Source organism: Apus apus, chromosome 2 (assembly GCF_020740795.1).
Source record: "Apus apus isolate bApuApu2 chromosome 2, bApuApu2.pri.cur, whole genome shotgun sequence".
Classification (NCBI taxonomy): domain Eukaryota; kingdom Metazoa; phylum Chordata; class Aves; order Apodiformes; family Apodidae; genus Apus; species Apus apus.
Window position 1 is genome coordinate 45,871,901 of NC_067283.1, and position 22,699 is coordinate 45,894,599.

A 22,699-nucleotide genomic window follows, 5' to 3' on the forward strand; every position below is an offset into this window, starting at 1 on the left:
CCCCCTGCCCGCCTGCTGCGGGGGTCCCCGCTCCCTGCCCCCCCCCTGCCCGCCTGCTGCGGGGGTCCCCGCTCCCTGCCCCCCCCCTGCCCGCCTGCTGCGGGGGTCCCCGCTCCCTGCCCGCCCCCTGCCCGCCTGCTGCGGGGGTCCCCGCTCCCTGCCCGCCCCCTGCCCGCCTGCTGCGGGGGTCCCCGCTCCCTGCCCCCCCCCCTGCCCGCCTGCTGCGGGGCTCAGAGCCCCTGCGGGAGGCTGTGCAGGCGTCCCCGGGCTCGGGAACCCCGCGCCTGGTGACAGACCCAACCCCTCAGGAGGAGGCATGGGGAAGCGCCGAGGTTTTTAACCCCAGGGGGAGGGTCGAGGGGGGTGCGGGGCCGCGGGGCGGTGTGGTGCGGAAGCTGGGAGGAAGTCACGCGCTCCGGGGAGGGGAGGGCTGCGGGTCCCGTGCCAGGCGTCCCTGGGAGAGCTGCATGGGAAGCTTCATTAAAAACTCACACTGTATCCTAAAACAATAACTAAAGGGTGGCTGGATTGTTTGGGTGTTGTTTGTTTTGTTTTGTTTGTGTTGTTTTGTTGTTTGTTTGCTTTTTGACAGCCTTCATTCCGTGAGAGCGGTGGGTCAATGTTGCGGGTTTCACGCTTCCCTGGCATCGCGCTTCTGTGCAGTTTCCAAACGATGCCGGGAAGTTGCTGTCTTGACTTCACGCCGCTGCCTGCTCGGGTGAGAATGTCCCAGGGTTTACAAGGATCTCACTGCTGCAGTTTATCCCGGCGTTTCTCGCTCTCCTCTCCGAGGCTCCTTGCCCAATCAATCACGCGTACCGGCGGCACTTCCCTCAGGAATCAGTGCGAGGCAGGGAGAGCAAACCCGGAGAGTGAGAGGCTCTTTGGAGGCTTTACTTTGAGCCAGAGCTGGTCTGGTCCCACTAGTGGGCTGCACATCCATTAGCAGTTGGAACAGAGTGGATGCATTCCTGGGGTGCATCACCTGGGTTACCTGCATCCAGAAGGAGCCATGTTTTTGCATGCCAGGATTGTTCTGTGGGAATTCCTTACTGCTTCTTAACAGGAAGAGCCAGCGGTGGAGCCAGACTGAGCTGGGAGCTGAGCTGGGGTAGCTCGCCCCTCCTGCTGACTTTGAGGGGGTGAGCAGGGACAGGCCTCCTTCCTGGGCCAGCAGTGCCAGGCAAAGGCAGCGCCTGTGCAGGAGAGGGGCCTGGATGGTGTGTTGTCCCTAAATAGCAGCTGCTGGTGCTGCTGTCGAGTGCAGATGGACTCTTCATCTGGCCCAGAATGTGATTCCTGTGTCCTTGTGTTCCACAGTGTGAGACAAACTGAATAAATTAGAAACTCTCTTGCAAAAGTAAGTTAATGCAGGTGCACCCTATGATTCCCACCGAGAGAACAGGGAGGTGATGCTCCAGCTCCCAGCCCTGCCTGTCTTACAGCTTAGCCCACCACAGCCAACACTTCAAATTGCAATAAAATAATTTGCTTTTTTTCCTTTGTTAAATCTCCTTCTGCCATTCCAGCATGGAGTCTACCTCGTGTGTGTCACATTCTTGCATAGTTCAGAGGCTTAGCTAGCAAACCTTGTGGTCAGTGGTTCAGTGTCCAAGTGGAGGCAGGTGATGAGTGGTGTCTCTCAGGGGTCAGTAATGGGATCAGTGCTGTTTAACATCTTTGTTGGAGACATGGAGAGTGGGACTGAGTGTATCCTCAGCAAGTTTGCTGGTGATACCAAGCTGTGTGGTGGGGTTGACACCCCCTAGAGGGAAGGGATGCCATCCAGAGGGACCTTGGCAGACTGGAGAGGTGGGCCAGTGCCAACCTCGTGAAGTTCAACAAGGCCAAGTGCAAGGTCCTGCACCTGGGTCGGCACAACCCCAGGCACAAATACAGGCTGGGGGAAGAATGGCTGGAGAGCAGTCCTGAGGAGGACTTGGGGGTGGTAGTAGATGAGAAGCTCAACATGAGCTGCCAGTGTGTGCTGGAGCCCAGAGAGCCAAACACATCCTGGGCTGCATCAAAAGAAGTGTGGCCAGCAAGGCCAGGGAGGTGATTCTGCCCCTCTGCTCTGGTGATGTCCCACCTGGAGTGCTGTGTCCAGTTCTGGGGTCCTCAGCACAGGAAAGACATGGAGCTGTTGGAGAGGGTCCAGAGAAGGGCCACCAAGATGATCAAAGGGCTGGAGCACCTCTGCTGTGAAGACAGGTTGAGAGAGTTGGGGCTGTTCAGCCTAGAGAAGGCTCTGAAGAGACCTTATAGCATCTTCCAGTACTTGAAAGGGGATACAGGAAAGCTGGGCAGGGGCTTTCCATCAGAGAGGGCAGTGATAGGACAAGGGGTAATGGTTTTAAACTGAAAGAGGGTAGATTTATGTTAGACATCAGGAAGAAATTCTTCACCATGAGGGTAGTAAGGCACTGGAATAGGTTGCCCAGGGAAGTTGTGGAAGCTCCTTCCCTGGAGATGTTAAAGGCCTGGTGTAGTGTGAGGTATCCCTGCTCATGGCAGGGGGGGTGGAATCTGATCATCTTTAAGTTTCCTTCCAACCTTAACCATTCTATGATTCTGTGATTCTATGATTCCATGGATGTGCCCACAGCAGCTTCCCAAAGACTGAACAAGACCAGGTCTGGCTTGCTTTTCCTTAGGGATGGCAGAAGGCATCCCCTCACTCTAAGAGCACTTCCAAGTGCTTTCAAATTCCCATCTCCAAGACAAGGCAACATGAACACCGGAAAAGGCTGCCCAGGACAGTTGTGGAAGCTCCATCCCTGGAAGCGCTCAAGGGCAGGCTGGATGGGGCTCTGAGCAACCTGGTCTGGTGGGAGGTGTCCCTGCCCATGCAGGGGGGTTGGAACTCGATGATCTTTAGGGTTCCATCCAACTCTTGACCATTCTATGGTTCTGTGAAGGTTGTCTGCCACAAAGGATGTTTTTTAACAGGGGCAAAACCACGTCTTCTCCTCTCCCCTCATTCTGCTAAGCGGGCGAGATGCGTTGGCTGAAATACAGCCAGCCTGAGGGAACCACCCGGAATGTGAGGATTTGCCTGGCCAGGCTGGGAATGCTGGAAGCTGTGGCTTGAAAGGGCGAACATCCATCCCACCTCCCCAGGGCTCTGCCCACTCGCGAGCAGGTGCCTGGACGTGACGGCACCTGCAGCCACAGGCTCCGTCCCGGTGCCGCTGGATTTGGGATACCTGCGAACCGAACCACCTCCCCAACTCGTCTGCCGCTCGGCGGGGCGCGGTGGAGCCCATGCGTGCCCCCCATAAAGGCGAAACACGAACTCAAGGGTTATTCTTCCCTCGCCAAACCTGCGCTTCCCGCCCCCTCGCACGCCCGAGACGTCAATGCGCACCAGGCACCGGCCCGCCTCGGCCACACGCGGGGCCCTGCAGCGCTCCGCCGGCGGGGCCGTTCCCCGCCCGCCCGTCTGCCAGGGATCCCCCGAGCGCCGCGCCCGCCGGCGGCGCGGGGAAGGGCCGGGGGCTGTGCGGGCTGCCTCCCGCCGCCGCTCACTTCCTGGTTCCTCCCGGCGGCCGCCCCACCTCCGCGCCGAGCCAGCGTAAGGGGCGGCGGGAGAGGGAGGGAGGGAGGGAGGCAGGAAGGGGCGGGGGGGGCCGGGCCGGGCCGGGCCGAGCAGCCGCCGCCGCCGCTTCCTCGCGCGCGGGCTCCCCGGTGCGGCGGGGCGGATGGGGCGCGGCGGCGCGCGGCCCTGCGTGGCGGCGTGCGCGCGCGGCGTGGGGGCGGCGGGGCGCGCGCCGGACCTGCGGCGGCTTGTGCGGGTAGGTGGTGCGGGGGGGAGGGGGAGGGCGGGAGCACGGCGCTCGGCGCCCGCCGGAGGGGAGCGGCGCGGGGCGGTGCGGTGCGGGGCGGCCATCCCGCCGCTCGGGCTGGGGCGGGGGCCGCGGCCGCCGCCTGCGCCCTGCAACCGACCGGCCGACCCACCTGCCTACCTCACCGGCCGCTCCCCGGGCCCTCTCCGTGCCACCGGTGCCCGCTCGCCGCGCAGCCCCCTCCCTGCGGCGTGCGGGGCGGCACGGCCGGCCAAGGGCCGCTCGGTGCCCCGCTCCCCTCCGTCGGGGCCGCGGGCAAGGGCTGGGTTTGCGGGGCGGAGGGTCGCGTCCCGCAGCGGCGGCTTCTTGGAGCCGTCGGCATCGGTCGGAAAACGGGATGGTGGGCTCCTGCTCGCCCCTCGCCGGCTTCTGGTTCCCCGGCTTCCAGCGCTGGGCTTTAAATCCTGCGAGGCTAAAGATGGTAAATAACAGTGGGCTGGGGTGCGTGATTTAGGTCCGCTCCGGGGGCCGCTCGGAGCAGCGGAACGTCCCCGCGGCGGGACATGGGAACTCGGAGCCTTCAGCAGTTTCGTCGGGGTCCTGCGGTCTGTTCCTGAGCTGCAGCGCTGAGACGGGGTCCTGTGACCCCTTAACGCGTTGCGGAGTTGAAGCGCGCCCGTCGGCCAGCAGCTGGACAGCGGAGCGGGCCCCTCTCCGAGCTTCAGGGGTGGCGGGGCTCACCCGGCGTGTCCCTGCGGCCGTCCCGTGGGGACCGCACGGCAGCTGCGGCTGGAGCGCCGGGAACCATGGGTGGGAACCATGGCGCTGTGCTGGGCCGGGTGTGGTTGGAACGGACGGTGAGTTACATGCTGCTAGGAAGTCATCCGGACTCTTTCTCAACAGCAGCTCGTGAGTGGGGCTGGCGTGCTTCTGCACAGTGGTTTCTCTAGGAAGAAGTGAGCAGGGGCCTGTGAGAACACCATCTTCAAGAAGACACAGGCACAGGGGAGGAGGCAGCGGTCTGGTCCCTGGTGCGCTCTCTTGCTGCCTGCCTGCCTGCCAGTGAGGGATGCTGGGTGGACACCAGGGCTCGTCTAAAGTTTTTTTCCTTTGATCCTGAGTCAGAAAAGATAAAATATAATTTTTATCTTGTGAGAGAGACAGTGTGCCAGGCTCCTGGCGCAGCAAAGGTGTGCAATGTCAGATCTGCAGGAAGGGAGCCCAGACTGGGGTGGTGGTTCTGATACAGTGGAATGACAGCGAAGGGGTTGGCAGGGTGCAGGGAGTGACTGCCTCCAGTGCTGGATGGTGCAGATAGCAAGGCTTTAGTGAGTACCATGTTTTCCTTTGCGTAGCAAAAGCAAGTCTTTTGCATTGTGTTTTAGGCGTTTCAGTGATAAGAGTCATTATAAGGGAAGCCACATCATTAATTCATATGTCTTTAAAAATGCAGCCCCGTGTGCAATGAGGATCCGGTCCTTCCAAGACTGACTCTGTCAGTGTGGCTCTTCAGTGCTCTCTCACTGGGGCAATGGTATTTGTCGTACCAGTAGGAGCTGCTTGTGGTAGTAAGTTGTGTCTTGACTGAATGCTCATTGAGTTTTAGAAGGTGTGACCAGAAGCCCTGTGCGGTTATAGGTTAATAAAAGGACAAATGTAAAGCCTGCCTAAAAGCTAAAATGTTTTTTTGCAACACTTAACACTCCTGGGTATCTTTGCACGTGCTTCTGCTTCCTTTTTAGTTTTTATTTTAAGTATTCTACCTGCAGACAAGGTGTGTGTTTCTATTTTAAATTACTTGTTTGGTAGTTGACAAAAATATTGAAGTGTAATTTAATGCAACTATTTGGGAGCAGGTGGCAGGAAGATGAATGCTTAATTCCTCAGCAGTTGCTGGTTTGCTGTGCCCAAGCAGTTATGTGTCTTCAGGGCAGTTTGGGTGAGCAGAGGAGAACAACTGGCAATGTGTGTGTAGCCTGGGCAATGTTAACTCAGCTTTGGTGAATCTCTTATCTAATACAAATTTGCTTTTCTTGATGGGTGGGTTGCTGTGCATCTCAAACAGAATAGGAGCTAGCAGTGTTGCATAGCCAATGCAGTTTAAACCCATGTGAAGCATTATTTCAGGGAAACATGCTCATGCAGCCATGAAGCTTGCTCATGCAGGTGTTTCCCATATGTCTGTAATGGGATTCCTCTCCCGTAGAGGAGACTACAGGGTAGGTGAGGGGCACCCATACTGGTGTCAGTCTGAAAATGGCTTGGCTGTAGCTCACCCGGTCTCTGCCAATGTTAATTGACTGAGCTTATGGTTTTCTTGTCCCTCTGCAGTGTAGACATCACCTTTTTCTTAGGGCAGTGTTCTGGCTTTTCTGCCTTCCTGAGAGAAGACAGCAGGTAATGTAAAATATGACAAGACAGAAAAGCTTGTTGTTAGCTCTGTGTTCCCTGTCCTGTGCGTAGCTGGTTGAAGCAAACGAGATGTGAACGGTGGTACCTGGAACATTGTGTTTGACTTCTGTGTGTGACTAATCTGAAACATAAGGTTGTGTTAGAGAAAATTATAAGTCAAACCTTTCCTAATTAGAGCTGCATATTTCCTGGGTTGTGCAGACAATAAGGAAAAAAAAGATAGCCTGCAACTTGACTGAGACTGCAGTGCAGCAACTCTGCCAGTAACACTTTGCATGTTGTCCTTCTGAGAGGGAGTACAAAAGAGTGAGCCAGCTTGCCTCTGCCTGTGGTGGGTGCCTAAGGCCTCCTGAAACAGCTGTAGTTCCCAGCTAGTGAGGTGCAAGGTGCAGCTTGGTACTGGCTGTTACTCTGCAGGAGAACTGGTGGGTTAACTCCTGTCTCCTGCTTCTGGCTGTGCACCCAGGATGGGTGTGTTTGGGTGTGCTTCTGGAGACTGCAGAGAGATTTATCTAGGTTTACAGCCTTATTTTTCTTCACCAGGATACAAGGTGACTGTACGGAACTGGTGCTGCTACAGGAGAAGGAGTACAAGGAATAAGGGGTGGGACGGAGAGAAAGGCAGAGGATAGGGGAGGGAAAGAAAGGAAATGAGAAGGAAGGCTACAGCGGCAGAGTTCACCTGGAAAATGTTGGGAATTGCTGAATGAGGAACTTTAATAGCAAGTAAAACATGGACACAGAAAACTCAGTGTTAATACCCTTGGACAAGACAGGAATGTTGAATGGGAGGAAACGCAAGGCTCTTGTTGATGGTTTTCCTTCTAAGCCCGGTGGTGGATGGAATGTTTGTGAAGTTCTGCTGTGAGTTTTGCAATAATGCAGAACTGACAGGGGTGACCAATCTTAAACATGGTACAGCATACAGAAATTAAAATAAATGGGCTCATGTGGAAACAGTAATAGTGAATAGAGGTAGTGTGCAGTATGGTGCTGTTAAAAAAAGAAGACAATGAAGTGTTTACTGCTGCTGGGTGGGAATGCAGTAGTACCATGACATAGATAGAGAGATCAGAGAGCTACAGCAGGCAGTGAAGGGATAGTAATGTAATACACATCTTTGTTCTTTGCAATGACTATTTGAATCACTGATGTCCAATACATCATAGAGTCCATAAGCAATATACTGTGTATTGCAGTTAGTCTGGTCTCCTCTGGTATTTTGAAGTATTTTTGAAGAATTTTTAATGTTTGTGCACAGAAATGGTATATTTTATGGAGATAGGGATCAATTTGGCTTACTAATGCAACAGTGAGCAAAACAAGAAATGCTTAGTTTGCCAGCTCAGAAGGTCTTGCTACATTTCAAAAGCTTTAACATACAGCAACTTTGAACCTGGGGGTTTTTCCAGTTCTCTGAAGTAACAGCATAGTTTTCTTCTAGACTACCTCTTAACATCACAGAAGTAGATCTTGACAATCATCATTTTCACTTCAGGCCTTTTCAGGGTAGAGGTGAAATTTTTTTGTTCTTGTTTTATTAATGCACTATTTTTATTTATGCCTAGTGTCTTTCTGTATTTGGTTTAGATGCCTGCTTAGGTGTAGTGATTTTGGATTTAAAATCTAAATGCCTTGTAGCCTTCATACCGGTGTCTTCCCTGCACCTATATGGTAGGGAAGAAGTGTAGACTAGAAGTGGGGGGATAAAATGCAGAGAGACTCAGTGACTTGTTCATGCATATGAAGGGAGGGCTGTAGTAGAAGCCAAATCCTGGATTGTACCACCTGAGTGATAGGTATGTCTCATTGTTAAGGTGCTCTTTCTGTCTTGAAAGATAATATTCAGTGTATTTTTTTTTTTTAGACTAGGATGGTTCTGCCAGCTTCTTACTATGCTTAAAACATTAAAGCTGCAACTCTTTTTTGCTTCTCTGGAAAATATGTTCCTTAAGCCATGAAAGCAGCGTAGTTTTAAAATAGATGCTAAGAACAATACTAGTCATCTGGACAAACCTTTCTCCTTCATTTTTGTCTTTTTTTTTTTAAAAAAAAAATTGACATAGGGCAAATTAAGAATTTAATTTCCCTTAATCCAGTGGTTTGCTAGTTTTAAGTCCTGAGTCAGCATCAAAATTGCAAAGCTGTCTAGAAGATCAGGACAGCCTCTTCTGTTTTGTCTCTCATAAGGCTGTCTATTCAGGGTAACTGCAACGCTGTGGGAAAGCATGACACCCCCAGTTGTTGTTTTGTTTCTCAGTACAGTCCTTTCTGCAAGATTGCTCATTCCTTCTGATACTTACTCCAGATAGTGGCAAAGCCACAAAGCTGGTTTGTATTTAAATGTTCAGGATTCATATTCCTCTTTTTACATAAGTAGTTTGTGTGTATTTAGACTATCAGGACTGTAAGGCTGAAGTGACAGAATGTCTCTGTTGCCCTTGCAGCTCTGATAACTGTAAGTTATTTTGTAATGGTTTGTACTTAATGACAGTTTTATGGGACACCTTCCATCTTTGAAGCTTTTTGGTCAACACCTTATTGCAGTCACTAACGTTGTGATCAACTGAAGTCATATCCAAGCCTGACCTTAATCTCTGTTGCCCTTGTGACTTGTGTTCTGAACCTAGACCTTGCCCCAGTTTTATTACTTATCTGTAGTGGTTCAGTGTCACTGTAGCTGGGATGGTGTCTTTGTCTTCTCTCCTTTGCTCAGGCTAGCAGCTGACAGGCCTTGCAGGTGGGAGTGCAATCACTTACCAGAGAACTGAGACTCTAGGTCAGTCTTTATTGCATTATGATTTATGTGTACAAACATATCCGTTAATTAAATGGAAGTTATATAGACATCACCAGGAAGCTGTTACCATCTGTCCTGAGTGATTGTGTGCCATGAACGTTAGCATAGGAGAAGACCATGTTTTTAATGGAGAAATTGTGACCTTTATTTTCCTTACAGTTCTACTACTGGAATTCTTCTGGCAGTGTTGAGTCGCTACTTGTTTGCACTGATGTAAATGAGGAGAACTGAGGGGTTTGTTCCTTGTGTGGCTACATCTCTTTTGAGCCAGGCAATCTCAGCCCCATCTCAGCCCCATCCCAGTCCTCAGGATGGAGATCTAGCAAGATGTCACTGAGGTAATTTCCACCTCCTCTTGCTCTCCTAAGGGAGAAGTTCCCTCTATGTATTCATACTCCCATTCAAATGTATTATTCAGAAAAGCACAACTTTGATTAAATCTTCCCCTCTAATAAAATGCTTCTAGTAAAATTAACAAAAGTTAGTGCGATCCATTTTTTATAAGGTCTTGTTTGTGGTCTCTTCAAAACAATAAATTTAAAAGTAATAAATTATGATTCATCAAAATAGTTAATGATGTAAACAGCTTTCTAAACTGTGGCTATAAAGCAATGTTGCAACATAGCCACTTACTACCTTGATGTATAGAAAAGTTTTATAACTGGGTTGCCGTCTGGTTTTGCGTGCTGTCTTTCCCCCTTTCCAAGGTGGGTAATACAAGCCTATGCGTTCATCCCCAGGAAACACAAGTGTGGTTTAAGCTTTGTAATTTTTAATGAATATAATATAATTTGCATCCTAATTTCTTTAGGCCATTTTCTTCAGTATGGGAACTGAAACTGTTGAAATGTCTTGACTTCAGTAGCCAAAGGGTTTGGGGAAATCTGAGATGTTTGCGAGCCTCTTGTTAGAAGCGAAGCATAGCTGGTAACGTAGCACTTAGGCTGAAACTGTACTGCTTAATATGGCTGGAATTTCCAGAAGAAAAAAGAAAAATTATCTGCACTCGGCATAATCCTGTTAGCCTGCTCCTGAGGTGGCTGAAGTAGGTCTAGCAGGACTGACTTTGCCCTGTGACATTTTGATCTGAGTCATCGAGTGTCCCATCAGTGCAGTGTTAAGCCCTGTGTCTGATCCTTCCTATTGCTTTTGCAATTTTAACCCAAGAAGAAGTAGTTTTTGACCTGTTGGGGCTTTTGGATTAAGGTTTGTTTTGTTTTGTTTGGGTTTTTGTGCTTTGTTTTTGTTTGTGTTTTTTTAACCGTATGTGGAGTCCCAAAAATACTCCAGTGGAAGTGCAGCTCTCTGTAGCAAATTTAAGCCTACTAATAATAGACTTGCTTTTTTTAGCTGCCTGTCACAGACCTGTTAGTGTCCCCTTGACCCTTCAGGGTTTTGTAAACCAGAGTTTGGAAACTGCCATGCTGATGGATATCTGGATGAATCTGCAGGAGGCTGCCAAAAATTCTCAGCATAGCTTGGCTGTTTGGTTCCACTCCTCCTGATCAGATAAAGCTTTTTAGGCCTTGCAGAAGCCATTAGGGAAAAATACATGAATACCGATACTTACTTATTCCACTTGCTTTGAGAAGTTTTGATAGGCTTGTTGTTAGATTTGGACTGTATGAAAGCATAGCAGGAGAAACACAGGTAAATACCCTGTTAGTTAGAAAACAAGCTATCTGGAGTTTGTTGGTTTTCTTTAAAGGGGCATCCTGTCCTGTGAGTCTAGATCACCTAGTTTAGCTGCCATGAATATAACATGAATGGTAATGGACGTTTGCTTCCTTTTGATGGCTACAAAACACTAACTTGAGTGTTGTAACTTGAAATTCACCTGGTTCATAATGTAAAGTGTGACCCGTTTAATGTCAATGGACAGAGGATAGAGAAAATAGTTGCAGTGTACATAGCAATACTGTACTTTTGCAAGTTGTACCCATGTGCCTGACCTCACTAGCATGAGTAATAACATAAAAATCAGCCGGGTGATGGTGATGATGATGGCATTGAGCGTGGTCTAAGTTTTATAACCTCAAGACCTCAGGTAGCTTTCAGGTTCACCTTGGGTGAAGGCCCACATCATTCGTTAGTTCATTTTTAATGCATTCTTTGGCCATCACAGGCCATTAAAAAAATAAATTTTTAACATGGCTGATGGCAGGTCAGAAGACAGTTACTTCATTCATACAGAGTGCAATACCATATTTTATGTATTCATTGTAGCAGGAAGTGGATTTTACTTTGTTTTATTTACACTTCTAATGTGTATATTACATGTGTTTTTTTATTTTATTGTTCCTGTAATGCCAAATGCCTTCCAGATAAAAAAGAAGAAAAGGTCTTTGCTCTGACATGTTTTTAAGCTAGATTGATGTGTGTGTAGTCATTGTGTCTAACACTTACCTAGTGGCCTCTCTTGTAGCCTGACACCATGATTAAGTCCTTCAGCCCTTTGCCTTCATTGTTTACATATTGTTTGCTCCAGAGCAGGAGGGACTGACATACTCCATCTGAGCGTTACAAATTAAGTTCATATGCAGTATGATTCAAGGGCAGACTAGTTAGGGCAAGTTACTGCTTCTTCCCTCTCCAGTTTGTATGTTGTTTTTTTTGGATAGTGTTTATATGAAAACCCTAGATTGGACAATACAAACCAAAACGGATGTTTATGTACGTAAGAACAAGGAATTAAAAAAACCAACAGACCAGGTCATGTAGAAGAGAAGCTGTCTCTCTTAACTAAGCTCCTAAAGCTTGACTCTTAGGATAGTGTACATTAAACTACAAATGTATTTCTGAAATAATGAATGGTGTTTATGTACTGCTTTTTAATGTTGTTGCCTGATGATGCCTCTAAAGCAAGCATTAAATAACAAAGTGCATTAAGTAACAAACTTGTACTCCAGCCAGAAGTCAGAATTGGAGGCCTGAGCTGTGTGCTCTTAACTGCTTCCTTATGGCATTGCAGGGATGAGGCCCCAGACTTTCAGAGCGAGGTGTCTCAAGGCTCCTTTCAGTTTCTCTTTAGGCAGCTCCACTCCAATTGCCCTTTTGTTTTTTTATTCTTTTCCTTTCCCCATTTAGTTCAGTAATGTGTCTCAGAAGGAGCTGTAGAACTCTCACTGGAGTGAAACCACTTCCTCCATTTGCAATAGACATGACTTTTTATTTGACTGCTGAAATGTGCTGTTCAGGACTAAACCCACAGTTTTATAATCACTATGTATTTGTCCAGCTTTCAGTCAGTCTCTGCTAATACTGACCTGAACATGACTTGTCAAACTAATTCAGCTGTTCAATAGACTAGTTTGCTTTTCCTGTGACCGTTTCATTCCTCTGCTTTGAGAAACAAAATTTCAGGGTGAAAAAAGAAAAAGGGATCAGAGTCTAGGCAAAACATCCTGAAAGTGTGTTCATGAATACCTCAGTTGGTTTAATACCCTTGATGTGTAAAGTCTGAAACTGTGGTTGAAAATAAAACACCTAAATTCCTGTTTTCTTTCCTATTTTTTAGTGTGGTATGATATGTTACTGTCATCTGAACACTGGTGTCAGGCATGGATCTTTATGTCAGCTTTATTTTGAGCTGGCAAACCAGCATAGCAATTTAAATAAGATTATTAAATAATGCAATGAAAGTTAACCTGTTTCCTTGGGGGAGGGTTTGTGTCTTTAAAATACTTGTTAAGTCTTTGTGAATTTATGAGTATATAAGCGTCCTTACAGAAATTGTGAAGAACTGGGGAAAAAGTGTGGATTTACTGGTAGGTATAGATTTATCTGAACTTAGAGCAACAGATTGTTTGGGTAATCACTGTTTCTGAGAATTATAGAGCTTGTATGCCTAAGTATCAGGAGTCATGTGGCTAAATTATAGCTGTGGTTAAAATACAAAGTAATTATTGCAGTGTGGTAATGTGAGTTTTGTGAATGAGGGAAAGAAGTGGGTTTTGTTTTGTGTTTGTTTGGTTTTTTTCTCACCAAAGTAGAAGAGATCTCCACATGCGTGTTTTAATTTTGATTTTTCTGTTCTGGGTGATGTATATATAATTAAGACTGATGGGCTTTAACATTAATTCACGCGACTTTCTTCGGATTCAAAGAATGTTTTAAAGTGTCTCACTTGGCAGCATATTAAATACTAAAAGCAGAAATACAACCTAGTTTATTTATATCAGTTATGTTAGACTACGAAAATTGTGAATGGTTTATCCACTTCTGTGCACTCCTTTGCTCTCCTGACCTGTGCCTGTCTCTGTGGCATTAGCAGCTCCTGTCACCTCTCTTTCATGTCACTCGCACTGACATGCACAAGCTCATCACCTCTGTGCTTGTATTTAATTAATCATCCTGCTCATTAATAACCTTAACCTTTGGCTCTGAAAGGCTAATTGTCCTCTTACAATTCGGTCATCTTGAAAAAAACAACTAGAAAGCAAGCTGCCATCTCCTTTCCTGTCTAGGTAGGGGCATTAGTGTCTCCATTTAGATTAGTATTATGCAAAATAGAGCTTTCCTCTTGTACTTGGCAGAACTTAGCCATAAAATCTATGAGAGAAGTTTAAGGCCCTAGATACTTTTGTGATCTTTCATTATGTTTTCTGTGACATGTATCCACGTGACAGTATCGCTTTTTCAACAGTGAAACACAAAACCAATAGCTTCAGTATGAACCTTTGTGGCAGAAGACAATTAATGGTTAACATTCTCTGAATTAAAATGGAAAAATGTGCTCTCTTTTTGGCAAAGAAATGAGAGTAATCCTTATATGTTGAAATAGGAGGAGGCTGAACCGTTCTGCTTAGGTATATGTGATTCACTGTATTTGGTTCAAAATCACTGTATCCATTTTTGTAGAAGGTGGGTCATGAGGTATAGATTGTAGTGGTTTTGAGCATTTAGAGTATTGTGCAAATACTTTAAGAAGCGTCTTCAGAAGAGTTGCTGGAGGTATAAAGAGCAGCTTTCAAAGTGTAGGGTTTTAGGTGTGCTCTAACACTGGAGAGGTGTTCACAGTGTGGATTGATTGATACCCTGCCAAAGGAGCACCTTTTGGTTTTCTCAAGTGCCTACATTTGGTGGGATTTGCATTGAAACTACAGTACGTGCTCTGCATTCCTGGAGTAGTGCAGTTTCTGGCTCCAGAATGGACCTTAATCTCTGAATAGACAAGATGCCTGCAGAAGTGGAGAGAACAGGGCAGTGGCAGAAAATGTCATGGTAGTCCCCTTACTGCAATGGAGTGGTCTTAGCTGGGAATGCTAAAGGGGAAGTAAAACAAATGCCATCAAGGGATGGAGGAAAGGTGGTGGGAGAAGGATGGCAAAGCAGAAGGCTTGAGAGAGGGATGTAAAACCAAAAGAGGAGCTAAGAGCGGGAGGCAGCTGTTGTTCAGGAAGAGCATCCTCCACAGAAGACTAGAAATTCCTGTAACAACCTTTGCCTGCTGCTTCAGCAGTTCCTGCCACTGTAACTTCCCAGCAATGTGTTTTTGAAGTTTTATCCCCAAAATGTAAGTTTATGGATAAGAAGAAAGGAAACCTTTCACTTTCTAAGCTTCCCAGTATCTGTAGGAGAGACCCTTCCCCAGGTCTGATACAGCAATAAGGGATCCTGCCAGCTGTGTCAGGTCTTTTTTCCCACATGACATAGTCCAGTTCTTGCTTCAGTCTGTGCTGTGGCTACTCCTTTTGGCACCTACCTTATCACTGTTCTCTTCATTAAAATATTTGCTGTCTTTCATCTGGAAGGGTGGAGGTGGCACACCAGTGGATTTAATGTGTAATTAAGCAAGCTTTAAAAGCACTTAGAGAGTCTTCTGAATAAGAAGTGTTCTGATAAGTGCATGAGTTTGGTTTCCAAATCCATTATTTTGTGTTTGATTTCTTTATCTTTCTTGCTTTTTCAACTCACTTTCTGCAATTTGGAACTTCCCACGTGATTGTTCCCGTGCCATTAAGCGAAGGGACCTCTACATGTCTTGCAAAGCAGTGAACCCTGTTTCTGACTCTCTTTCAGATGCAAGTATGGACATAATAGCCTATGATGATTACTCCAGTCTACCGCTTCAGAGATATTGAAAGGAAACCTGAATACCTCCAGCCAGAAAAGTGTGTTCCACCTCCTAGCCGCGCTTCCCTGGGAACAATGTGGTTTATTCGAGATGGCTGTGGTATTGCATGTGCTGTCGTCACCTGGATGCTGGTGTTCTATGCTGACTTTGTAGTCCTTCTTGTCATGCTAGTTCCATCGAGAGATTATGTTTATAGTGTCATCAACGGCACACTGTTCAACACCTTGGCTTTCCTGGCTTTGGCTTCACATTTTCGTGCTATGCTGACAGATCCAGTAAGTATATCTCTCTCTGTATGGCTCGGAAAGAAGCAGGCAGTGTTTTTCTTGTCTGCTAGATGTTGGGTAACTCAGTTGCGGAGTGAGTGGCAGATTTAAATAACTTTTGTGTGTCAGCCTGCTGAGTGAGGCTGCTGATGTGATATGCTAATTTCTCATCCCACTCAAGTCAGATGTAAAGTCAAGTACCCAGCTTTAGATTCCCATTGTGTGAGCAGTTCCTCTTTTTGTTCTGGGTAGGAGAGTGTTTCTCTCTGACTGTTTTCTCCCTGGTAGCAGATCTCATGTTTGTGGCTTGTTGTGTCTTGACAACAGGAAAGCTGGAAAAGCTGGTTTTGGTTGTGTGCCTTGGCAAGTAATTGCTTCAGCAAAATGTGTGTTGTTTCGAAAAGCCACCATCTCTCAAACTAGTGCTTTAGTTGAGTTTATTGAACCATGCTGAAATAAATACTATGTGAGCATGCTAAGGGCTGACAATTCTTAGGCAGGTAGAAGGTGTCAGAGTTCTAAGATACCCCTTGCATGTCTCTGTAAGTCATTGCTTTATGAGACATCTGGTCTGCTGCTTTCTTGTCTTTCAGCTAGTGAGAAGATGCATTTTACTACCGTGGTGCTTATTCTGAGTGACCTGTGACGGTTAATTTTGCTTATTAACCTCTGGACCTTATAGTCTGTTCAAAACTCCATCTCCACTAGTCAGTGGAAGGAAAAACAAGCTTAGACTTGTCTTGGCCCTTTCCTCCTGAGTGTTCTTGTTGCTGTTTGGAATGGCAGTGTGCCTCTGATACTGTAATTATTCTTTTCAAATGTCAGACCCTACTTGAAACCTTGTTAGATGGTTAGATTACACTTCAGTGTAATCTTTGTTTCTTAGTTCAGTCTCTCCCAGAAGCCACAGGTACTGCTGCTGGGCAGAACTGTAAGCAGTAGTTGAGGCTCTGGAACTTCTGGTTGTTGGACTAAGGAATAGAGGATTACAGCAATTTGTTGTATAGTTTATATCCTGGGGATTCTTCTTGTTGTTAATTATTGTGTGTTGTGTGGCTTTAATGCCTAGGGACCTTCAGGTCACTGGAATTATTTTGCAGAGTTAGCTGGAACTCTTCTGAAACAAAAGTTGTATTCTAAAGCAGGCTGGACAAACAGTGTTGGAGAAGCAGATAAAATCTGTATACAGAATAATTGGGAAAAGATACGTTAATTTGTAGTGTGCAGTGGGATTTATGTGTGTGGATGGTGAGAGCCAGTGGGATTTTGTTTTATTTTTTTATGAGGAAATCAGCTAAACAAAATGGAAGATAAAGTGTGGGGATGCAGCAACACCTGGCAGACAGCATGAGTCAGGGATGAAGGAAAGTGCTGGGACATGGAGAATCAGGGGCACGTCCAGAATCTGAATGAAATAGCATAGTGTAAGACAAACAAGTAGAATTCTTATAAATAAACTAACATCTGAATTCTTCAGAACTAATGGCATGTGTCATGTTTCTCAGGAACTTGCTAAAAACATTCCTAAGGTTTTGAGCTTTGCTGCGTACTAAAGAGAGAGAACATGATCTGTAGCATTTTGTAGAAATTTTCCTGTTAGTTTTTAAATTGGTCAGGTCTATTGGGAGATTTCTGTGGAAAAACCCAAAGACTGCTCAAGAAAGCTTTATAGTACTGGTTTAACGTGCAGTTCTCTCATTGATGTCTATTTTTCCTTTTTATTGCTGTTGGGATGTTGTATAGGTGTGTTAAAAAGAAACTGTTCAATCAGAAGTCTGTGAAAATGTTACAATCCTGGTTTTATTTCAATATAAAAGCCTAACATCCACACAGGTGCATTTGTGTCAGTGTACCAGCACTGATTTCATACAGGACATTTAGTTACCTTTTTTAGGGTGGGTTTTGGCTTGTTTTTGAGCAAATTTATGGCCCTAGAAAGGCTGGAAACTGTTGAACTCAGGCTCCTGCAGCAACAATACCATTACCTGTTTAAAGACACATTTTAAAGTGGAAATTGCACAGCTAAGGATGTTTTACCCAGTCTTATTCAGATGGGAGGATTCTTAGTGTTTACTGTTTGAATATTGAACCCTAATTGAAATTAAAAATACCCAATGGAGTCATAGCTATATATGCATGAGGTGTTTATGAGCAACTCTTTAGTGTACACAATGATACTTTGGAAGTAGCTGCTTCTGCTGGAGTACAACATCTGAGCTCTCTAGTTAGCTTTATGAAACATGGGATAAATTTGTTGATAGACATGAAGAGAGGGTACAAATTCTTAAATATTTTTAAATTACTGTAGAATTACAAAAGGCTAATTTCTTAAGCGAGGATTTACTATTGTTTTAAAAAACAAAAAACACCAAAATTATGTCTTAAGTATGTAGTTCCATATATTAGGACTTAATTTCTTTTCTGAATCTTCCTGCTCTTCCTGAAACTCTGGTGATCTTAGGGAGGTTTTTATTTCTTTCTCTTTCCTCCCCTCCTGTAGTTTTAAGTCATCCTGTTGTTCTTAGCACTTGTAATGTGCACAGGTTAATCTTCTGGTGTGTTGGTTTTTTCTTTGTTTTCTTTTTTTCCTTTTTATTTCTTCCTGCAGGGTGCTGTACCCAAAGGTAATGCCACAAAGGAGTTCATCGAGAGTTTACAGCTAAAGCCAGGACAGGTGGTTTACAAGTGCCCAAAGTGTTGTAGCATCAAACCTGACAGAGCACATCACTGCAGGTAAAGTCTCTTCTGAGGACTGCTTTTTTATCAAGACCTCAAGATTTATCCAGTGTGCCTTGATCTAAATTGTTATTGGAGTCTGAGCCTGAACTGGTTAAATTTATAGACCAACATCCGAATTCTATTGTCAAAACATGCCAGACACGTTCAGGCTTTTCTGAAAAATTCTCAGGTCTGAGAAGTTTTCATCTATAGCAAGCTAGGGCTGTTTCTTGCACAGTGAGAAACACTTAAAAATTAATGCTGCCTTGACCCCAGATATGTAATTGACATTCCATAAATTTTTGTGTAAATGTTACTTTAAAAGAAACATTAAAATGTAATGTCTCTGATAAAGTCAATGTACTTTCAGGTTTTGTTTTTATGCACAAAGCCATATGTAGATTCTATCTAAAAGTGATCATAGAACGGTTTGGGTTGGAAGGGACCTTAAAGATCATCTAGTTCCAACTCCCCTGCATGGGCAGGGACACCTCCTGCTAGATCAAATTGCTCAAGGCCCCATCAAGCCTGGTCTTTTAAGACCTCCAGGGAGAGGGCAAAGACCTCCAGGATTGGGGCAAATATTTAAGTTAAAATTGAAGTTCAGTTAACTATATATATTTTTAAGAGTTCTGACTTTCACATTTTCTTTTATTACTGTGATTTTGTTTTGTGCTGTGTCATAGATCAGTATGCCTGCTGTCCTTTTCTTTTTCTGGTGGGATAGACTTGCCTGAAGAAAGTAACTGGTAGTGAGCTTTTTAGTACTAAGGGCTGTGAGCAAAAAAATAACTGCTTCCTAAATTCTCTTTTACTTTTAAAACAACTGAACCTGCTTTCTAGTAAGTAGTTAATGAGTTTGCACTGGTGTCCCTTCTTTACTCAAAAACCAATTCATTCTGAGAAAGCTTGTATCATGGTTACTACTAATTCATGCAGGGGAATATGTGGTGCTGAGCTGTGCAAACTTGTCCTGCTGTTTTCATTTTCTAATCTATTTTCAGACCCATGCACATTTTTTATTTTGTTTTTTTTTTATTTTAATCAAAATCAGGAGTTGGTTATTCAGCAGGAGCAATGTGATCGTGCCTATCACTTATTAATGCTACTGTAAAATCCCCTCTGACACTTCTTCAATTATGAATGAAACTTTGCATCTAAAATGCTGTCTTGCTGATGACTCACTGTGTAGGTAAATGAAAAAGACTTCTTGGCTAAACACAAAACCTAATTTCTGTGGTCCTTATTTCTATGCTTTAAGATAACTTTATAGACATAAAGATTTGACAAACAGTTCCACTGAGCACCGGTGCTGTTGAGTATCTTCAAACATCTTTCTGTGGAATACGGGTATTTATCGGGACTTTCACACATTAAGGTTGTGCATATGCATCAGTAGGAGGTACTGCTAGCAGTATGCCTGGGGGAGCAGAGTGCTTTTTCATTTATATGCTATTTTGTGACTCCCCCATGCCCAGCAAACAACTCCTGCCAGGATTTGGAAGCTGGGTGGTTGAGCAGGGGGTGAGGGGCCATGTCTGAGTATGGGCAGTCCCTGCTGCCTGTAGTTTTCAGTCATGGTTTCTGAGTTTCCTTTTCCACCAGCTAGTTTCATGCTCTTTCTCTCATCCAGCTGCTTTTGGTGTGTATACATGGAATAAAACCTCTCCTCTCAGCCTTAGCTATCTCCTTCATGGAGGTCATCTTTGGCTTGGCTGCTTCAGGTTGTCCCTCTGGGGAACTGGAACCTAGGAGCAACTAAAGAGGTTGCTTGGGTACTTAGCTGTTCCAGAGCCCAAGGGAAGTGTGTGCACATCTGCACAAAGTAAATTAGACCACAGGGAGGCATCCTCCTGCTTTACACCACCTGTCCTGCTTCCCCACTACCTTTTTTTTTGGCCAGTAACTGATACTTGTCATGTGTCGCATGACATTATCTCGCAGGTAAACAGGTTTTACTGTGCTAGGTGATTTTAGTCCCCATGTTGCTCAAAAATAATTTCAAAGTACTTACTCTAGGAAAATGAGGCTTTTCCTGTTGTCCACTGCCTCTGGGGCTGGTAGGTGATAGGGTACCTGAGCCTGCCTGAGAAGAAGCAGCAGCTCTTCACCTGGCCCCACGCTGAGAGTCTGGGGCCTGCCTGACCAACCTTTCATATAGGATCAAGGGGTATAGCAACTCGTTTGTTTTTTAGGCATGGCATGTATCCTTAGGGATTGCTCCGTCCCACCACGTAGAGTGCAAAGCTGTTCTGACAGAGGTTTTCTAATATTTATTCATACGTGCTCATAAGAGTGTTTTTGTTTGAGTTTCCTTTAAGCATTTAAATGGGAGTTGAAGTTTATTGTTTGTACTGAGGTCAACGTATTTTTTGTTATAAGAAGAAAAATAAAATTAGCAGAGCCCTCAGTCCTTTCCAGTACTGCCAGAATTGTTTTGGAATGGCTATTCCCTTTCTGGTTCTATTGTTTGATTGTTTTGGGGTTTTGTGTTTTTTCATATTTGATTTCTGTGCTTGTTTGTGCAATGTGGTATCAGGAGACTGCCTTTCGTCTCCTATCATATGAGAAAGCAGCAGAGAAAAAGACTTCCTTTATTATGTGAGTTGAAGCAGTTACTGAGTAAGCAAGAGAATGATGTTCAGACAAAGTAATAATGTTTAATTATTTGACTTCTAGCCACAATGTGTATGCTGGCAAGAATCTGAATTTTTATTTTATTAGTCTGGTTTTGTGAAGGGCTTTAACATCTAATTTTACCTTGAATGTACATTGTGGTAGTGTCTTCCTGACTGGCTGCCACAGATGTTTTATTCTAGTCTGTGGCTTACCTTGATGTCAAGAGTAACTTCTAAAGCTTTACTTAATTTTCTTTTTTGCAAGTTCCTGCTGTCAGCTAATTAATCTGTTATTACTAACTTGGGAAAATATCTTTATTCATTACTGCTTTTAGTATCTTTCTTGGTTTTGTTTTATTTTAATCTGTGGATATTTTCACAGACCAAGTAGGTTAAAACTAAGCCAAATGACAGATTTTTTTTTCCATTTGCCTGAATGTATTGTGTAAACTATAATTTGGCAGAAGCACTGATGTGAGTATCATGCTAATGTATCTTGCTTGGCATTATTTTTTTACAATGTTGATTTAGTATTGGGTGGTTCATTTTGAACAGACATAGTCAAGTGAGCAAACCACAAGTATAAATGTGTTGACAAGTAAATTTATTTTAGATTCAGATTTCACCTCTGATTCTTCCCTTTAATTTCTTTGTTCTCAAACCCCTGTGAAATCTTGTATTCCTGGAATTAAATGTGCTGTAAATCAAGACCTGTCTTCTTTCAGTGTTTGCAAGAGGTGTATTCGGAAAATGGACCATCACTGCCCCTGGGTCAATAACTGTGTAGGAGAGAATAACCAGAAGTACTTTGTACTGTTTACAGTAAGTATTTTACAAGTGGTGTTTGAGGTTGTCCAGTGAGCAGCACTGAAATGCTGTGCATGTAGCACCTCCAAAGCTGGGTTTCCTGGTTGGGTTTGTTTGGTTTGGTTTGTTGTTTTGTTGGTTTTATTTCATTTGCTTCAGAAGGACTTCACAGGGAACTAGTGCAGACTTTGTTTAGCTAGTTGGGGAACAAACCCAATATTGCAAAGGGGGGGAAACGCATCGTGGGAACTTTTTGCCAGGGTTTTGTGAGGTGTGTATAGACAGTCGTTCAGCACTTACACTGTGCCGTGGCTGGTAGGGCCCCAGGCCATATGCAGGGTTCCTAAATGTTGTCGTTCTGTGAGTACCTGTGTGGGATCCTGTTATAAGATCTGTTGCCACATCTTAAGTGAGGAGTGGGAAGTCTGCATCCCCTCTGGCAAGAATTAGCCACCTTTTACTTGCAAGTGGTTTATTTTTGTACTTGAAAACCAAGGAGGTGTTTGACTTTTTGTGCTATATCTGTGGCCTCATGAGTAAGCAAACAGGAGTGCAAACCTGAATACTATGTAGTTATGCAGGGGGTGAAATCAGTTTTGTCAAAGTGAACTCAAGTATCCTGTGGGAGTAGCATGAACGTTACAAGACTGAGTTTCAGTGATGCTCTTGTTTTATTAATAAATCTTTTGAGACATCTGTAGGTTTGAGGAAGAGTGTTCTCATATTACCAAGTGAAAAGGGAAAGATTTCAAGTTAAATGGAAGGCCTTACTGTTCTGTAGTGTGGTCTCTTAGGATCTGGATTACAGAACAAACCAAATTCCTTTTCTTTCCCTTAAGCAACAGTTTTTTCACCATGAGGAGAGAGCTAGGCATTTTATTCCTATTAAAAGGATTTATGTTTCTGTTAAGCCTGACACCTCCTTTCAAGCAGGCTGTAATAAACACTTCATGTAGTTGAGAAAAACAACATAAAGGTTTCTGGTTTTGTTCTTGTATTCTTTTTGAGACCTGAGGAGGTGGAAGAATGGCAGCATGCTCAGCTTGCAAGGAAAACCAAAATGCTTTCCTATCATCTTTTACTGCTTCCACAGGAGTTTTTTGTAACAAAATCACTCTCCCTTGTAATATCTGCTCACCTTTGTCAGCGTCTGGAGGTTCTGGAAAGTCATCTTTTTAACCCTGTATATTGTAGTGCATGTGTGGCATTGAGTATAG

General features: G+C 44.9%; 1 protein-coding gene and 1 long non-coding RNA gene across 7 annotated transcripts in view; both read left to right on the plus strand.

The window, feature by feature from the left end:
- The first annotated feature begins 237 nt into the window (after positions 1 to 237).
- Positions 238 to 1,498, plus strand: LOC127381093 (uncharacterized). The gene is made up of 2 exons (XR_007888651.1): positions 238 to 332; positions 593 to 1,498. It is a non-coding gene; the product is annotated as an uncharacterized LOC127381093 (long non-coding RNA).
- Positions 1,499 to 3,472: 1,974 nt separating this feature from the next.
- Positions 3,473 to 22,699, plus strand: part of ZDHHC3 (zinc finger DHHC-type palmitoyltransferase 3) — a 34,180-nt gene continuing 14,953 nt past the window's right edge. For 3 of the 6 annotated variants that reach the window (XM_051610634.1, XM_051610639.1, XM_051610640.1), the window contains exons 1-4: positions 3,650 to 3,794; positions 15,019 to 15,348; positions 17,948 to 18,072; positions 21,401 to 21,497. In XM_051610634.1, coding sequence (XP_051466594.1) covers positions 15,043 to 15,348; positions 17,948 to 18,072; positions 21,401 to 21,497 — 528 coding nt within the window. In that variant the 5' untranslated portion in view covers positions 3,650 to 3,794; positions 15,019 to 15,042. Of the gene's footprint in view, positions 3,575 to 3,649; positions 3,795 to 4,123; positions 4,267 to 9,172; positions 9,336 to 15,018; positions 15,349 to 17,947; positions 18,073 to 21,400; positions 21,498 to 22,699 lie in introns of those variants that run through there. The other 3 variants (XM_051610637.1, XM_051610635.1, XM_051610638.1) reach the window with 3 other exon arrangements.